The sequence below is a fragment of the Palaemon carinicauda genome, chromosome 19 (genome assembly GCF_036898095.1).
Source record: "Palaemon carinicauda isolate YSFRI2023 chromosome 19, ASM3689809v2, whole genome shotgun sequence".
Taxonomy (NCBI): domain Eukaryota; kingdom Metazoa; phylum Arthropoda; class Malacostraca; order Decapoda; family Palaemonidae; genus Palaemon; species Palaemon carinicauda.
In genome coordinates, this window is record NC_090743.1 from 110,436,722 (window position 1) to 110,453,811 (window position 17,090).

A 17,090-nucleotide genomic window follows, 5' to 3' on the forward strand; every position below is an offset into this window, starting at 1 on the left:
TTGCCATTTTCCATAACACCAATCCACTAAAGCGATTGGCGGGCGAACGACAGCCCCCATCAGCGGCTTGTCGACTGGTGACTACTCGCGAGCACTCGTCAACTGCACAGTAAACACGATACCTAGCCGTTAACCATTGATTAAAATTTGCCAGAACGATGCTGTTCTAAGGAATAGTATCAATCCTGCCAGGTTGCATGGTAGGGTCAAGCGTTGCCTTATCCACTTCTGTCAGTTAAAGGAGTTCTCTCCCAGGGAAGATTCCTTACACAGGGTATCGCGTCCCATCCTTTCCGCCACGAGTCAAGACTCTAGCTTCAACAATCTCCCATGCGAAAGGACCCGCAAGAGCTGTCCCTTTGGGTCAATGTCCACACCATGTTCGTGAAGTTCGGACAAGGGGTAAGACCACAGGTCTTCATGTACATGCTGGACCTAAAGGGCACATGCTTCCAGGCCCAAACCATCCATCTTCTAGGAAGTATCGGAGATTCAGTCTAGACACACAAAAAACACCAGTTCAGGGCACTGTGCTTCAGTTTTTCCACAGCCCCCATCTTGGGCTCCCTGGATCGTCTTCCGTCTCCTCCTGACTGACCTTGGCAGACTCGGTGGCAACCTTGCGATAGCACCGGAACTTCTGAAGTCTTTTTACTGGGATCGGGTGATCATGCTAAACCTTTGGAAATCTTCCCTACTTCCCTCTTAGAAAACTGGTATATCTGGGAATGATTCTAGACACCAATCTCTGCAAAACCTCATTGAAAACAGGATAACGAGGCTTAGAAAGGTCACAAGTCCCTTTCTCAAGACAAGGAGAACTCCCAACCCAGAGTGGCTATTCCTCCTCGGACACCTATCATCCCTGGCCTGTCTAGCCTCCAACGGCTGCCACAGGATTAGTTCTCTCCGGTGGCGGCTTGAGTCCGATTGGAATCAGGTCTTCAATTCCCGGGACATTCTGATCCCCATGGGACCAGGAGCTTGGAAAAACCTCAAGGGATGGGTGTCAGTCAAGAATCTATGGAGTGGTGTAATCTTCTCTTCCTTCCCCACCCGTCGGACATGGTGGTGTGCTTAGACACATCAAAAGAAGGGAGGATGGACCATAGTGCTGTACCACACGACCTCAGGTCTCTGGATGGAGTCCAAAAGTATCTTCACTTGGATCTCTTGAGAGATGAAGGCCAACTTTCCGGTTCTTCAACAGACTCATCAGTCCCTAACGGACTACTCAGTGGTGTGATGAGCGACAACACCACATAGGGGCTTACATCAACAAGCAAGAAGGAACTTGCTTGCAGCCTCTTCCCATCTAACAGTATGAATACTAAGACAGGCTGAAGTCTGCTCGTTACCACTATGAATACTAAGACAGGCTGAAGTCTGCTCGTTACCACTATCAGCCCTCTTCATTCCAGACTAGAGGAATGTGCTTGCTGACAATCTGTGCACAGCATCTCAGATAAGGTGTACTGAATGGTCTTTGGATCACCTTGTAGCCCACAAAGTCCTGACTTTACGGGGTTCTCCAACTGTGGATCTGTTCGCAACGCCCCTGAACCTCAGGCTTCTGCGGCTCCCCAGTCCTAGACCCCAAGGCTCCCTGGCAAGAAGCATGCCAACAACGGTGGGTACAACAACGACGTTTACGTCTCGTCCCTGATTTTGTCTGAAGAGAAGGGTACTCAATAAGGCTAGAACATTGGTCAGACTCTCAAGGGCTTTCATAGCTTTGCTATGGCATTACACAGAACAGTTTCCAAACCTTCTGCAGCTCCTGATGGAGCCTCCAAGAGAACCCTCTCCACGTCACAGACAACCACACTTCAACATCTACCACAAGCTATAGCTTCGCTATGATTGTACGCTTGAAGGCTACCAAGTACCTCCTCTCTTAGAGGGGCTTTTCACAATAAGTTGCAAAGAGGTTGTCTGGATATATGAGGAATTAATCAGCATCAGTCTGCCAGGCAAAGTATAACGTCTTCTGTGGTTGGTGTCATGGGAAAGCGTATCTCTCCACTCTATACCTCTATTCCAGCAATAGCGGAATCCTCGAGTATATGCAGGAGGAACAGAGCCCCTTTTTAGTTTCAGCAGGTAAAGACGATCACTCAACCTTGAGCCTTGCTTTCAAACTGAAAGGAAGGGGCATCCCCTCATGGCTAGATCTTTCCTAACTCATGCAGACTTAAAAACTTGCCTTTTCCCGGTCTGGATTGAGACCTCCCTGTCGGAAAATGGTTCGAGTTTTCTGGTCTCTAAGGAGACCTCCCTATAGTCCACTTCATCAGGCAACAGATTTTCTCCTGGTTTAGAAGACAGTGCTCATACACACTTTGACAGCAGCCAAATGAGCCAAGAAACTTCATAGTCTCTCTTTCGACATCAGCCATTCATGAAAAGGGTGAAAGGCAACGTTCAGTTGTCCTTCATGATTTTGTTGCAAGACAGTCTCCATAGGTGACGGATCCTAGACCAGCTACCCGCTGAGATGCCACCGCTAGAGAGTTATGGGATCCTATGACTGGCCAGACAGGACTACATTGGATCCTTCTCTCTGGTTACAGTTTATTTTCCCTTTGCCTGCACACACATTGAATAGTGTGACCTATTCTTTACATATTCTCCTCTGTCCTCATACACCTGACAATACTAAGATTACCTAACAATTCTTCTTCACCCAGGGGGTTAACTACTGCACTGTAATTGTTCAGTGGCAACTTTCCTCTTGGTAAGGGTAGAAGAGACTCTTTAGCTATGGTAAGCAGCTCTTCTAGGAGAAGGACACTCCAAAATAAAATCATTGTTCTCTAGTCTTGGTTAGTGCCATGGCCTCTGTACCATGGCCTTCCACTGTCTTGGGTTAGAGTTCTCTTGCTTGAGGGTACACTAGGGCACACTATTCTACTTTATTTCTCTTGCTCTTGTTTTGTTAAAGTTTTTATAGTTTTTATAGGAGGTATTTATTATAATGTTACTGTTCTTGAAATATTTTATTCTTCCTTGTTTCCTTTCCTCACTGGGCTATTTTCCTTGTTGGAGCCCCTTGGTTTATAGCATTTTGCTTTTTCAACTATGGTTATAGTTTAGCAATTAATAATAATAATAATAATTATAATAATAATAATTGACAATCCAGATTGTCTGTTACTGTACCCAGGGTGAGGTTTGAGGCTCTACCTCAAGAGAACGGGAACAGCCCTTCCGGGTCCCTTCTCTTGTCGTCAGCACTGGGAGAGACAAGAGGAGGATCACCAAAACATCATCTCAGCTGGATTCACAGAGTCATCAATCATGCTCTGAATCTAGATCCTCATCCAGCACGTCGACCCATGATTTCAGGGGCATAGCCATGCACCTGGCTCTTCTAAGCAGATGATTCTGTGATGCAGGTTCTACAAGCTAGGTTGTGAATGCTCCAGATGACTTTCACAACCTTTCTCCTGGAAGACGTGACCCATAGGAACTCGATGTGATCCTGTGGTGGCTGCACAAGAGCTGTTTTATACCTCAAGCTCCTTCTTGGATAAGTAGCAGAAGGTTGAGGGCAATGTTACCTGGCATTAGTCTGCGTGAATGAAAAGGTTAGACTGTCTCTTATTCTTTTCTCCATCCTCCCATCTCTTGGGGAAAGCAGCATCCTGGGTTCTCAGCATAAGCTGACCTCAAACCACTGCAGGTAAACCATGCTCCCTTGTGTACCTAGTATTAAGCTAATATTGTTGCGTTCCCATACCCCGGCGAGGTGGTATTGGGAAAGTCTTGATTACATCAGTTTTTTCTACAAAAAGACTCAAAATGACTTTACCTGGACAGTCACACTTCTAAATATCTCTACACACAGCTTGTGTAGGCCACAGACCTTTGCGTAGCAAGGTTTTAGTGAGGCACAGGAACTCCTTATTTTGAGTACTAACATACTGAGATAAGGAGACCCCAGGTAAAGCCAAAAGCCAGATTGGTAGGGACATCCACCCTTCCTAATGGCTGAGTCACCCCTAAGTAAATAGCGTAAGGTTTGTATCCCAGTTATGGAACAAATGACAAATTCGTAGATAATTTTAATTTTCTAACAATGCAAACCTTTGCTATTTATACAAACTTACCCACCAGCCCTATCCTGCTTGAAGTCCTACCTTCAAGCAAAGTGAGCTAAATCACCGGTGTGTGAGCCGGAGCAGTAGCAAGCTAACCCCCCCCCACGCTAACTAGCGGTATGGGTAGTTAACCCTCGCTAAATTTTAATGGCTCATCATTTCAGCTTCGCCAAAAGTAATACCCCTAAATATATAGCTAAGGTTTATATCGTTAGGAAAACTACAAATTATCTACGAATTTGTCATGTTTTATATAAAAATTCTTATTCAGCTCGGAATATTCTAAACTTAAGCAGTCTTATTGCTAGTTTTTCACAAACACAAATGCTCAGGCCACTATCTGTGCATTGGACAAAATTTTTAGCTAGATGTCTGGGTTTTTCTCAGTTACATGCAAAGCCTGTATGTGAAAACCTTGGGGCAATAGCTAAGCCAGTGGTTGGACTACCACCCTCCTAATTGGTAGGTCATCCCTATTAAATAGCATAAGGTTTGTAGAGTGTAGGAACAAATGACAAATTTAAATGTAATTTGTATTTTCCTAACGATACAAACCTGAAGCTATTTATACTCTCCCATAGTTCCTGCTTGCAATCAAAAAGTGACTTGGTTTCACTGGTGTGTGAGTGAGAGGGGTAGCCGGCAACCTCCGCTACCCCTCACTGTCCCTGCTAATAGCGGTTTGGGTGGTTGGCATCTCACTTAAAAGTCTTAATGGCTAGTCTTCCAGTTTTGCAGAAAAATAATCCCTGATAAATAGCTACAGTTTTGTATCGTTAGGAAAAATACAAATTACTTTCAAATTTGTCATGTTTGTTCCTAGACATACAAACCCTCATTTTTATTAGAAGTATGCTTTCATTGTACTCCCATTAAGGAACTCAGGTTTGTATAGTTAGGAAAACACAAATTACTTAGAAAAGCTTTTAATATTTATGAGTTTGTGGAACTTGTAGAGTGAATTTTAGATTTTTTAGAATATAAGAATTTTAGGTTGCAATCTCACTCCCAGGACAAATTAAACTCATTAATTGAAGTACTACTGTACATATAGATGCCAAACAATCTGGCTAATGTTTTTTCTAAACTTAACCAAAATTGACTAGAACATTGAATACAGTATATAGTTATGCACAATGGTTTTTACAATCTTTAAAGCTTATTATTAATTATTATTTAGGTTTCAAGTTTGCGTAGTAAGGAATCATCCAAATGACTTAAGTATTATTGATGCGTTTATACAGTTCAGTAATTTTACACTAGGCTTTGTGGAACCCAGGATCTTTTATGATTGAAAGCCAAGGACAATACCAAATCCACAACAGAAGCAATGAAAGAAGTTACCTGAGGAGTTTGGGAGGCTGCACATCTTACATACCAGTTGTCCTCTAACTTCCTGACTCACCAGTGATTCAAATGATTGCTTTTCATTTGAGTTACTGGGAGGTGGAGAAAACTTACTTGATGCAAATGTTAGCAGCCTTTCTAGATTACTCACTTGGTTGTGCCCTTAAATTTCTTTCAAAGGTATTAGGCTAGACCCCAATGTAAGATAAAATTTCATTTCTATTGTATGTTTTTTTTTTTTATTTATGTACAACTATTACCATATCATTCATCATTTGAAGTCATATTTCAGGATTCTCATAACTTTTGGGTTAAGAGTTAGTGTTATGCCTACCTTCATGGTCCTTTTCTCTTTCAGTTACTTGGTTCTGGAGGTGCAACAAGTTCTTCAGAACAACAAGCAGGGGTTTTGGGCTTAGTTTCCCCTTCAACGCCCAATACTTTCACCTTTTCTACAACTTCCACACAACACACTCACGTAGACCACCAATATGTCAGGTATGTTGAGTTTTAAATTATCTGTACAGTACTGTACTGTATGTGCATGTTTCTACATGTATACAAACCATCAAACTTTGATAAGAGCATGACTTCGGAAAAGCTGGAACAGCTTTTTAAGCCTTTAACGAAGTAAATATAGTCATTTGCCAGGTGGAGTAACGTTGTGTGTGATTTTGGCCGCATTTCAGTAGACATACTTCTCTGTGTGTTTGTGTCTGAGGTCGACTCCACAGGCCATAACTGCGGCTGGTACAGGAGCAAGCCAGAGGGGGATTCCAATCAACTGAGTAGCTTCTGCAGGGGCATGACTTCGCTGTCATCACCTTGCGACAAGTGTAGGGTATCGCCTCCTCTTCAGTGGGTGGAGTTTACAAAGAAGACCATTATTATTATTATTATTATTATTATTATTATTATTATTATTATTATTATTATTATTATTATTATTACAAGAGGAAGGCCAAGGTTTGGGTGGATGGATGGAGTGAAGAAAGCTCTTGGTGATAGGAGGATAGATGTGAGAGAGGCAAGAGAGCTTGTTAGAAATAGGAATGAATGGCGAGCGATTGTGACGCAGTAACGGTAGGCCCTGATGCATCCTCCGGTGCCTTGGATGACGGCGGAGGTAGCAGCAGTAGGGGATTCAGCGTTATGAAGCTTCATCTGTGGTGGATAACGGGGGAGGGTGGGCTGTGGCACTCTAGCAGTACCAGCCGAACTCAGTTGAGTCCCTTGTCAGGCTGGGAGGAATGTAGAGAGGAGAGGTCCCCTTTTTTGTTTCATTTGTTTGATGTCGGCTGCCCTCTCAAAATTGGGGGAAGTTCCTTGGTATATGTATTATTATTATTATTATTATTATTATTAGCTAAGCTACAACCTTAGTTGGAAAAGCAGGATGCTATAAGCCCAAGGGCTCCAACAGGGAAAAATAGCTCAGTGAGGATAGGAAACTAGCAAATAAATAAACTATATGAGAAGTAATGAACAATTAAAAATAAAATACTTCAAGAAAAATAGTATCAAAACAGATCTTTCATATGTAAACTATAACAAGACTTACGTCAGCCTGTTCAACGTGAAATTATTTGGTGCAAGTTTGAACTTTAGGAAGATCATTCCACAACTTGGTCACAGCTGGAATAAAACTTCTTAGAATACTGTGTGGTATTGAGCCTCATAATGGAGAAGATGTGACTATTAGAATTAACTACACACCTAGTATTACGAAAAGGATGGTACTGTCTGGGAAGATCTTGAGTTTAAACTGTAAAGGATGGTCATAATTATGAAAAATCTTATCTAACATGCATATTGAACTAATTGAACGACAGTGTCGGAGATTAATATCCAGATCAGGAATAAGAAATTTAATAGACTGTAAGTTCCCGTCCAACAAATTAAGATAAGAATCAGCAGCTGAAGACCAAACAGGAGAACAACACTTGAAACAAGGTAGAATGAAAGAATTAAAACACTTCTTCAGATCGGTAGATCGAACACAAATAGAAGTTATTATGCCGGCCACAAACTTTTACTTGAATCTCATGACACCCACATTCATAGTAAGACATGAGAAACAGGGTACTCTGTTCTAATTTACACCTCCATTCCCCTGTCCCTAGGAATGGCATTCTGCTTCAAAATTTTTGGCTTCTTAAAACCAGTTATAAGGAGCTTGGATGAGTGCCCTACATTAGAAACCAAAGTTTCTGAGCACAAAAGCATATCATACTGTCTGAACGCAACTGTAAGGTCTTGAATATTTGCACATGGACCACGAATATTGCAGTTCAGTAGCCGACCCTGACGAAATCTAGGATATACTGGTCCCGGATTTTGCTCAGTGTCTCCAGACAGGAAAAGAATTAATGCTAATAAAAAGATTCAATTACCAATAATGATGATAAGAACAATATGTACAGAAATATATATAAAGTGATTGATCAAACCATAGACAAAAAGTTGGAAAAACTGGTTAACATGGCAGAGTTGATGCACCATGCAAGGCTAATTACTCTCCAAGGTAGCCACTTCAAATGAAGGAAGGACTGTAAGGATGGTTTTGAAAAGATAAAGAAACAGATAAGGAAAAGACCTCTTGATAAACCACCAAGCATCCATGGCCCTTACAATACACCTGCCTAACACACCATTTAAAAAAACAACATTAAGAAAAATAAAATAAGATAGAATAGTGTGCCCAAGTGTTCCCTCAAGCAAGAGAACTCTAACCCAAAGCAGTACAATGGTTTTATTTTGGAGCTGCTTACCATAGCTTAAGTCTCTCTTCTACCCATAACAAGAGGAAAGTAACCTCTGAACAATTAAGAATGCAGTAGTTAATCTCTTTAGTGAAGAAGAATTGTTTGGTAATCTCAGTGTTGTCAAGTATATGAGGACACAGGAGAATGTGTGAAGTATCATCATCTCCTCCTACGCCCGAGATGATGATGATTATGATACTTCACACATTCTCCTGTGTGAAGTATAGGCCAGACTAATCTGTGTACATGTAGGCAAAGGAAAAATAAGCTGTAACCAAAGAGAGGAGTCCTATGTGCTACTGTCTGGCCAGTCAAAGAACCCAATAATTCTCTAACAGTAGCATCTCAATGGGTGGCTGTTATGTAGGCCAACATAGTACCTAATAGGGATTCTTGTGTCTGACTTAGCAATGCCAACAATGATACAGTACTGAAAAGCTCTACTGTATACTGTAGCTTATTTTCTTCTTATGTTCAAAGCCTGCTATGTCTTCTTAGATTTCCTCCAGAGCTGGGTCCGCTGGAGGAATTTGTAAGGGGAATGCTTTGAAAAATACAGGATTATCACATTACCCCAGCAAAGATAATACAGTACCCCCTCTTCTCTCAAAGTACACTTACTGCCTTTGCCAAAATCAAAGATTTTGCCAAGGGTATGTATTCACCACTGTCTCTTTTGTCTCCTTGTTAGTTAATTTTTTGGTTTGTGAGCAACTTTACACAGAATCTACTGTACCGTACTGATTCGGGTGAAGTCTTGAAAGGTTGTTGATCTTACAACACCTGATTTAGTTTCAATAGCAACAGAGACAGAGTCCTGAGAAGAGTCCACCTTCATCAAGGTCCTCGCCCTCATCAGGGGTTTCAGTAACCTCAAGGAAGCTTCTATGGGACCCATCAAGGTTAGGGTGACTCCCATTGATTGACTTTGGCTCTCCTCAAGGGCCAAGACCTGCCCTTGAGCTTCCGTTGTTGGGTCTTGATTGAGGGTCACTTGAGAAGGTAAATTCAGTTTTCTGGTCTGAAGAATCCTCTTCGCTCAAGTCACTCAAATAAAATCCTGCCTCCAGCTCTCTCTCAACATAACAGGGTCTATATGCCAGAAGCAGAACCATTGTCTCCTCCAATCAATCCAGCAGTAGCAGTACTGACAGTAATGCCCTCGGAGGAGAGACTCAAATATAGTACGAAGGCATCTCTTTCTTGATCTCTTGAGTTTGCTTCCATGGCAAGCCTCCAAATGACATCCTGGATCATCATCTGGGCAGGATCGATCGCTTATATCGTTTAATCTCAGAATTTTATCAAATCCCAATACAAAGAAGAATTACACCAACGCAACGTGATCTTCTCAGGGACGAAAGCAGTCACAATTTTGGTGCATCAGTCTATTTATCAATGGCCTTCAGCTTTATGAGCCTGGTGGTACAGGAAGCAGAACTCACCCTAAGGAACACACCAGGACTGGATTCTGCGGTGCACTTCTCTCGGAAGGATGTTGATGCCACCATCAAGAAATGGAGAATGGTGAGTCACGACTCCCTTATCCACTGAGCAGTTACTTATTAGGGACTAGGTCCTTCTAATTCAACCACTCCAAGTACTTGTTCAATCCAACCACTGAAGTCAGCATTGAAGATGCTAACAGATGTATGCAGATCCTGATCTGCTACTCAAACCCCATTTACCTCAAAGAAAGGCTGGTACAATGTCTTCACCTTTTGCCCCCAACTTGGCCATACCAAGGAAGGCTGTAGAGGTAGGAAGAGGGTTAGGGGGATGCTTAGGTTGGCAATCCACTCCTCTAGCTAAGAGTTAGGGAATGAATGCCAAGCCATTTGGCATTTTAGCAGCATCATGATGTAGAAATTTGGGTAGTGAAGGTCCTACTTGTCGGATACCACCTTTTTTTTTTTGTCTTCTCTCATCGTATCCTCACTCGCTCTCCAAAAACTTTCTTAGCCAGTGTTCCAAAATCGCTGAAAGCTCTGGTGCTCGTGTCTGATGTAAAAACAATATCATTCAAGACGGTGTGGCCAGACGTAGCACGTGGGCTGGGTAATGTCCTAATGCTGACCACACCCCGTTTCAGTACACAAAAAGATTACGGTGGAATACCCAGTGATCTGGACTAAAGATAAGCAGTCAAATAGAACTTGGCACTGGGCACCACCTCTTGATTTTATACTGGGCAAAGGGACCTAGCTTGAACCTAAGTTGCCTAATATTATTCTAGAGTACACAGTTCTTCAGAACAATAGTACTACATTAGATCCCTCTCTCTGGTTACAGTTCACTTTCCCTTTGCCTACACATACACTGAATAGTCTGGCATATTCTTTACAGATCCTCCTCTGTCTTCATCCACCTGTCAACACTGAAATTACCTGACAAATCTTCTTCACCCAAGGGGTTAACTACTGCATTGTAATTGTTCAGTGGCCTCTTTCCTCTTGGTAAGGGTAGAAGAGACTCTTTAGCTATGGTAAGCAGATCTTTTAGGAGGACACTCTAAAATCAAACATTGTTCTCTAGTCTTAGGTAGTGCGATAGCCTCTGTACCATGGGCTTCCACTGTCTTATTTTAGAGTTCTCTTGCTTGAGGGTACACTTGGGCACACTATTCTATCAAATTTCTTTTCCTTTTGTTTTGTTGAAGTCCTTATAGTTTATATAGGATTTATTTATTTTAATGTTACTGTTCTTGAAATATTTTATTTTTCAATATTAATCTTACCCGATGATCATGTAGCTGTCAACTCTGTTGCCCGACAGAAATCTAAGGTCGGGATACGCCAGCGATCGCTATACAGGTGGGGGTGTACACAACAGCGCCATCTGTCGAGCAGGTACTCAGGTACTTCTTGTCAACAAGAACTCAATTTTTCCTCTGTCGTGCCACCGGCAAGACCTACTTGGATACGCTGTTGATTCTGGAGTTGTTTTTCACGATTTTGGTGATGTATTCGCTCTAGATTTTAGCCTTCGCTATTCAGGAACCTTTATCATTAGCTTATCAAGCTTTTTGATTAAATTTGGATTAATTGTTAACGAACTTTGCTAGATTTTTGAATTCCCCCTTGACTATTTCTACAATTCAAGATGTCTGACCAGTCTCAAGTCCCTAAGTACAGGCAGTGTAGCGTTAGGGCTTGTTCTAGGCGTCTTCCGAAGGCCTCCATAGATCCTCACACCGTTTGTTCCAATTGTAGGGGTAAATCCTGTCAATTGGAAGATCGATGTGAGGAGTGCGCTGGGCTTTCGGAATTCGATTTTAACGAATTCCTTAAAAATGCACGTAGGCTAGAGAAGGATAGGATCAGGAGGAGTTCTTCTCGCTCTTTTGATTTTTCCTCTCCCCATGCCCCTCAACCTATTCCTTCCCCTGTAGTGGTGACTCCCGACCCTGCTACTAGTGCTCAACCCTCCATGGCGGACATGATGCGTGCCATTCAGGCTCTTGGTGACAGAGTGGAGTCATTAGCTAATGACCGGAATCAACTCTTGGCAGATGTCAAAGAGTTGAAAGCGCAAAGTGCAGTGGGAAGTGTAGTGAGTGCAAGTGAAGTGAAAGGGTGTCAGTGTCAGTGTTGCGCATGAGGGTACATCTGTTCGTGCCAGTCGTCCTCCCAGTCCGGGACCTCTTGCAAGCTCCCAAGCCCAGGGGAGAAGCAATGTCGAAGGACCAAAGGGTTCGGCAGGCCTTGATCAGCGTACGGTTGTACCCTCAGTGGTTGCGGATGCATCTGTCAGAGATCGTCCCATCCACAAACAGACGAATGAGCCCTTTCATTCCTCGTCTGTGGAAGAAGTTTCGAGGAAGAAACGTTGGACCAAGGTCTCACGACCTCTCAAGCGTAAGGTCCCTTCCGAGCGAGTCCAACGGCCCAGGTGTAGCCACTGGGTCAGTTCGGACTCGCCGCAGTCTTCCGAAGACTGCACACCTCCCAAGAGAGGTAGAGTGGTTCCGCAGCAGGCAACTACTCCGTCTGTTGCCGCACCAACCACGGTAGATCCTAAGTGGTCCATGCTGCAGACTATGCAGTCTCAGCTTGCTTCCTTTATGCAGGAGTATCGTGCTGAGAAGGTTGACAATGCACCAGTTAACCTACAACCTGCCACGGTTGTGCGCTCAGCAGATACTGCGGCTGCCTGCTCCCACACTCCACCTGTGAGAGCTCCACCACCGATGCGCAGTCCACCCTGCCAGCCGCATGTTCATGCTGCACCCTCCGTTGACATGCGTGAGCTACCGCATCAGCAGTGGGAAGGTGCTGTCGAGCTGCCGTGTTTTGACACAATGCGGCATGCTCCGCAACCCATGCGGCATGCTCCGCAACCCATGCGGCATGCTCCGCAACCCACGGCAGTCCCTCCCACGCACCAGCACTCTGCTTTTGTTGTTGCCAGCTCGCAGACTGACCAGCAGCGGCATGATGTTGGATCCGCAGCAGCTACGCATGCACCCGTGCTGCCGGATTCAGCCGTTCAGCTTTCTGCTCCACCTTTGCCACTTCCTACTCAGCTTTCGGATGATGGAGTATCCGATGACGAAGCTGCGCATTTGGACGATCCGCACTCCGACTTAGAAGAGCCCAAGTCTATGCCTCCCTCCTTAGACTTTCGGAAAGTCCTTGCCTTGTTCAGGGACTTGTATCCGGAACTGTTTGTGTCTGCAACCCCTCGCTCTCCTCCCTCCGAGTTTGCTCTGGGCATGCAGTCAGCAGCTCCTGCCTTCACCAAACTTGTACTCGCACGCTCATCCAAGAGAGCTTTGAGGGTTATGGGAGAGTGGTTACAGTCCAAGAAGCAACTGGGAAAGACTGCTTTCATCTTTCCGCCTACCAAGCTTGCTTCCAAATCTAGCGTCTGGTATGCCACGGGAGAGGAACCCGGCTTGGGAGTTCCTGCCTCTGCCCAGGGCGACTTCTCAAGTCTGGTTGACTCTCCCCACAGGTTGGCTATGAGACGATCTAAGATTTGCTGGTCCTTTTCTGACATGGATCATCTGTTGAAGGGAGTCTTTCGTGCTTTTGAGATCTTCAACTTCCTCGATTGGTGTTTGGGAGCGTTAAGCAGAAAGACTTCCCCTTCGGATAAGGACTCTGCCATGCTTATCATGTCTAGCATGGACAAAGCCATTCGGGATGGGTCTGGTGAGCTTGCGGCTTCGTACGTGTCGGGAGTGCTTAAGAAGAGAGAACATCTTTGCTCCTTCTTGTCGGCTGGGATCACTCCTTGCCAGAAGTCGGAGTTGTTGTTTGCTCCGCTCTCCAAGTGTCTCTTTCCGGAAGAGCTGATCAAGGGGATGGCTGCCTCGTTGATCCAGAAGGATACCCATGACCTGGTGGTGTCTTCCGCACGTAAGGCTAAAGCTTTACCTTCCGTGCCTAGACCTAGGATGGACACACCAGCGTCTAGGTTCATCCCGCCCTTTCGTGGCAGAACCTCCAGCAGAGGAGGTACCCGTGCCGACAGTCACCGTGGCAAATCGAAGAAGGGTTCCAAGTCCTCAAAAGGCAGAATCTGACTGCCTACCTCTCCAGACAGCAGTGGGAGCCAGGCTCAAGAACTTCTGGCAAGCTTGGGAGAGCAGAGGTGCAGACGCTCAGTCTGTGAAGTTGCTAAGGGAGGGGTACAGGATTCCATTCTGCCGCAGTCCCCCTCTAGCAACGTCTCCCATCAACCTCTCTCCCAACTACAAGGAGAAGGACAAGAGGCTAGCGTTGCAACAAGAGGTGTCGCTCTTGCTACAAAAGGGAGCGGTAGTCATAGTCCGGGACCATCAATCCCCGGGCTTCTACAACCGTCTCTTCCTGGTAGCGAAGAAGACAGGAGGTTGGAGACCGGTGCTGGACGTCAGTGCTCTCAATGCTTTTGTCACCAAGCAGACGTTCACTATGGAGACGACGAAGTCGGTCCTAGCAGCGGTCAGGAAGGAAGACTGGATGGTCTCGTTAGACCTGAAAGACGCGTACTTTCATGTCCCCGTCCATCCAGACTCCCAACCTTTCCTAAGGTTCGTCTTTGGAAAGGTCGTGTACCAATTCCAAGCCCTGTGCTTTGGCCTAAGCACGGCACCTCTTGTGTTTACCAAACTGATGAGGAATATTGCCAAATTCCTTCACTTGGCAGACATCAGAGCCTCCCTCTATTTGGACGACTGGCTTTTAAGAGCTCCGTCAAGTCGTCGCTGTCTGGAGAATCTCAGATGGACTATGGATCTGACCAAGGAATTGGGTCTCCTGGTCAATATAGAGAAGTCCCAACTCGTCCCATCCCAAACCATTGTCTACCTAGGTATGGAGATTCAGAGTCGAGCTTTTCGGGCTTTTCCGTCGGCCCCAAGGATCAGTCAAGCCCTAGAATGCATCCAGAGCATGCTGAGAAGGAACCGATGTTCAGTCAGGCAGTGGATGAGCCTAAAAGGGACACTTTCATCGCTGGCCCAGTTCATCGAGTTAGGGAGACTCCACCTCCGCCCCCTTCAGTATCATCTAGCTGCTCACTGGAGAAAGGACATGACGCTAGAAGCGGTCTCAGTGCCTATTTCCGAAGAGATGAGGTCTACACTGACGTGGTGGAAGAACAGCATTCTTCTCAAGGAAGGTCTACCATTGGCTGTTCAGACCCCCGACCACCGTCTCTTCTCGGACGCATCGGACACGGGCTGGGGTGCGACACTGGACGGACAGGAATGCTCGGGCGCGTGGAATCAACAGCAAAGAACACTTCACATCAACTGCAAGGAGCTTTTGGCAGTTCATCTGGCCTTGATAAACTTCAAGTCCCTCCATCTAAGCAAGGTGGTGGAGGTAAACTCCGACAACACCACAGCCTTGGCGTACATCTCCAAGCAAGGAGGGACTCATTCGAGGAAGTTGTTCGAGATCGCAAGGGACCTCCTCATTTGGTCAAAAGATCGAAAGATTTCGCTGGTAACGAGGTTCATTCAGGGCGATATGAATGTCATGGCAGATCGCCTCAGCCGGAAGGGTCAGGTCATCCCCACAGAGTGGACCCTTCACAAGAATGTTTGCAGCAGACTATGGGCCCTGTGGGGTCAGCCCACCATAGATCTATTCGCTACCTCGATGACCAAGAGGCTCCCGCTGTATTGTTCTCCGATTCCAGACCCAGCAGCAGTTCACGTGGATGCCTTTCTTCTGGATTGGTCCCATCTAGACCTGTATGCGTTCCCTCCGTTCAAGATTGTCAACAGGGTACTACAGAAGTTCGCCTCTCACGAAGGGACACGGTTGACGTTAGTTGCTCCCCTCTGGCCCGCGAGAGAATGGTTCACCGAGGTACTGCAATGGCTAGTGGACGTTCCCAGGACTCTTCCTCTAAGAGTGGACCTTCTGCGTCAGCCGCACGTAAAGAAGGTACACCCAAGCCTCCACGCTCTTCGTCTGACTGCCTTCAGACTATCGAAAGACTCTCAAGAGCTAGAGGATTTTCGAAGGAGGCAGCCAGAGCGATTGCCAGAGCAAGGAGGACATCCACTCTCAGAGTCTATCAGTCAAAATGGGAAGTCTTCTGAAGCTGGTGCAAGGCGAATGCAGTTTCCTCAACCAGTACCTCTGTAACGCAGATAGCTGACTTCCTTTTACATCTAAGGAATGTAAGATCCCTATCAGCTCCTACGATCAAAGGTTACAGAAGCATGTTGGCAGCGGTCTTCCGCCACAGAGGCTTAGATCTTTCCGCCAACAAAGATCTACAGGACCTCCTTAAGTCTTTTGAGACCTCAAAGGAGCGTCGGTTGACAACACCAGGCTGGAAACTAGACGTGGTTTTAAGGTTCCTGATGTCAGCAAGATTCGAACTGCTTCAATCAGCCTCTTTTAAGGATCTCACATTAAAGACTCTTTTCCTCGTTTGCTTAGCAACAGCTAAAAGAGTCAGTGAGATTCACGCCTTCAGCAGGAACATAGGTTTTACATCTGAAACGGCTACATGTTCCTTGCAGCTTGGTTTTTTAGCTAAAAACGAGCTTCCTTCTCGTCCTTGGCCCAAGTCGTTCGAGATCCCAAGCCTGTCCAACTTGGTGGGGAACGAACTAGAGAGAGTACTTTGCCCAGTAAGAGCTCTTAAGTACTATTTAAGACGTACAAAGCCATTACGAGGACAATCAGAAGCTTTATGGTGTTCTATCAAGAAACCTGCTTTACCGATGTCTAAGAACGCAGTTTCTTATTACATCAGGCTTTTGATTAGAGAGGCCCATTCTCATCTGAAGGAAGAAGACCTTGCTTTGCTGAAGGTAAGGACACATGAAGTTAGGGCTGTCGCTACTTCAGTGGCCTTCAAACAGAACCGTTCTCTGCAGAGTGTTATGGATGCAACCTATTGGAGAAGCAAGTCAGTGTTCGCATCATTTTACCTCAAAGATGTCCAGTCTCTTTACGAGAACTGCTACACCCTGGGACCATTCGTAGCAGCGAGTGCAGTAGTAGGTGAGGGCTCAACCACTACATTCCCATAATCCCATAACCTTTTTTAATCTTTCTCTTGAAATGCTTTTTATTGTTGTTTTTTGGGTTGTACGGAAGGCTAAGAAGCCTTCCGCATCCTGGTTGATTTGGCGGGTGGTCAAATTCTTTCTTGAGAAGTGCCTAGATTAGAGGTTGTGATGAGGTCCTTTAGTATGGGTTGCAGCCCTTCATACTTCAGCACCTAGGAGTCGCTCAGCATCCTAAGAGGATCGCTAGGCTCAGTAAGGAAGACGTACTTAAAAAGGCAGAGTAATGGTTCAAGTCGACTTCCTTACCAGGTACTTATTTATTTTATGTTTGTTATTTTGAATAACTGCTAAAATGAAATATGGGATACTTAGCTTCTTATGTTAACATGTATGCTGGTCTCCACCCAC

General features: G+C 45.1%; 1 protein-coding gene across 1 annotated transcript in view; it reads left to right on the forward strand.

The window, feature by feature from the left end:
• LOC137658736 (TAF5-like RNA polymerase II p300/CBP-associated factor-associated factor 65 kDa subunit 5L) overlaps nucleotides 1-17,090 on the forward strand; it is a 115,712-nt gene that overhangs the window by 16,220 nt on the left and 82,402 nt on the right. Inside the window, exon 2 of the mRNA XM_068393752.1 lies at nucleotides 5,809-5,948. Coding sequence (XP_068249853.1) covers nucleotides 5,809-5,948 — 140 coding nt within the window. The remainder of the gene's footprint in view (nucleotides 1-5,808; nucleotides 5,949-17,090) is intronic.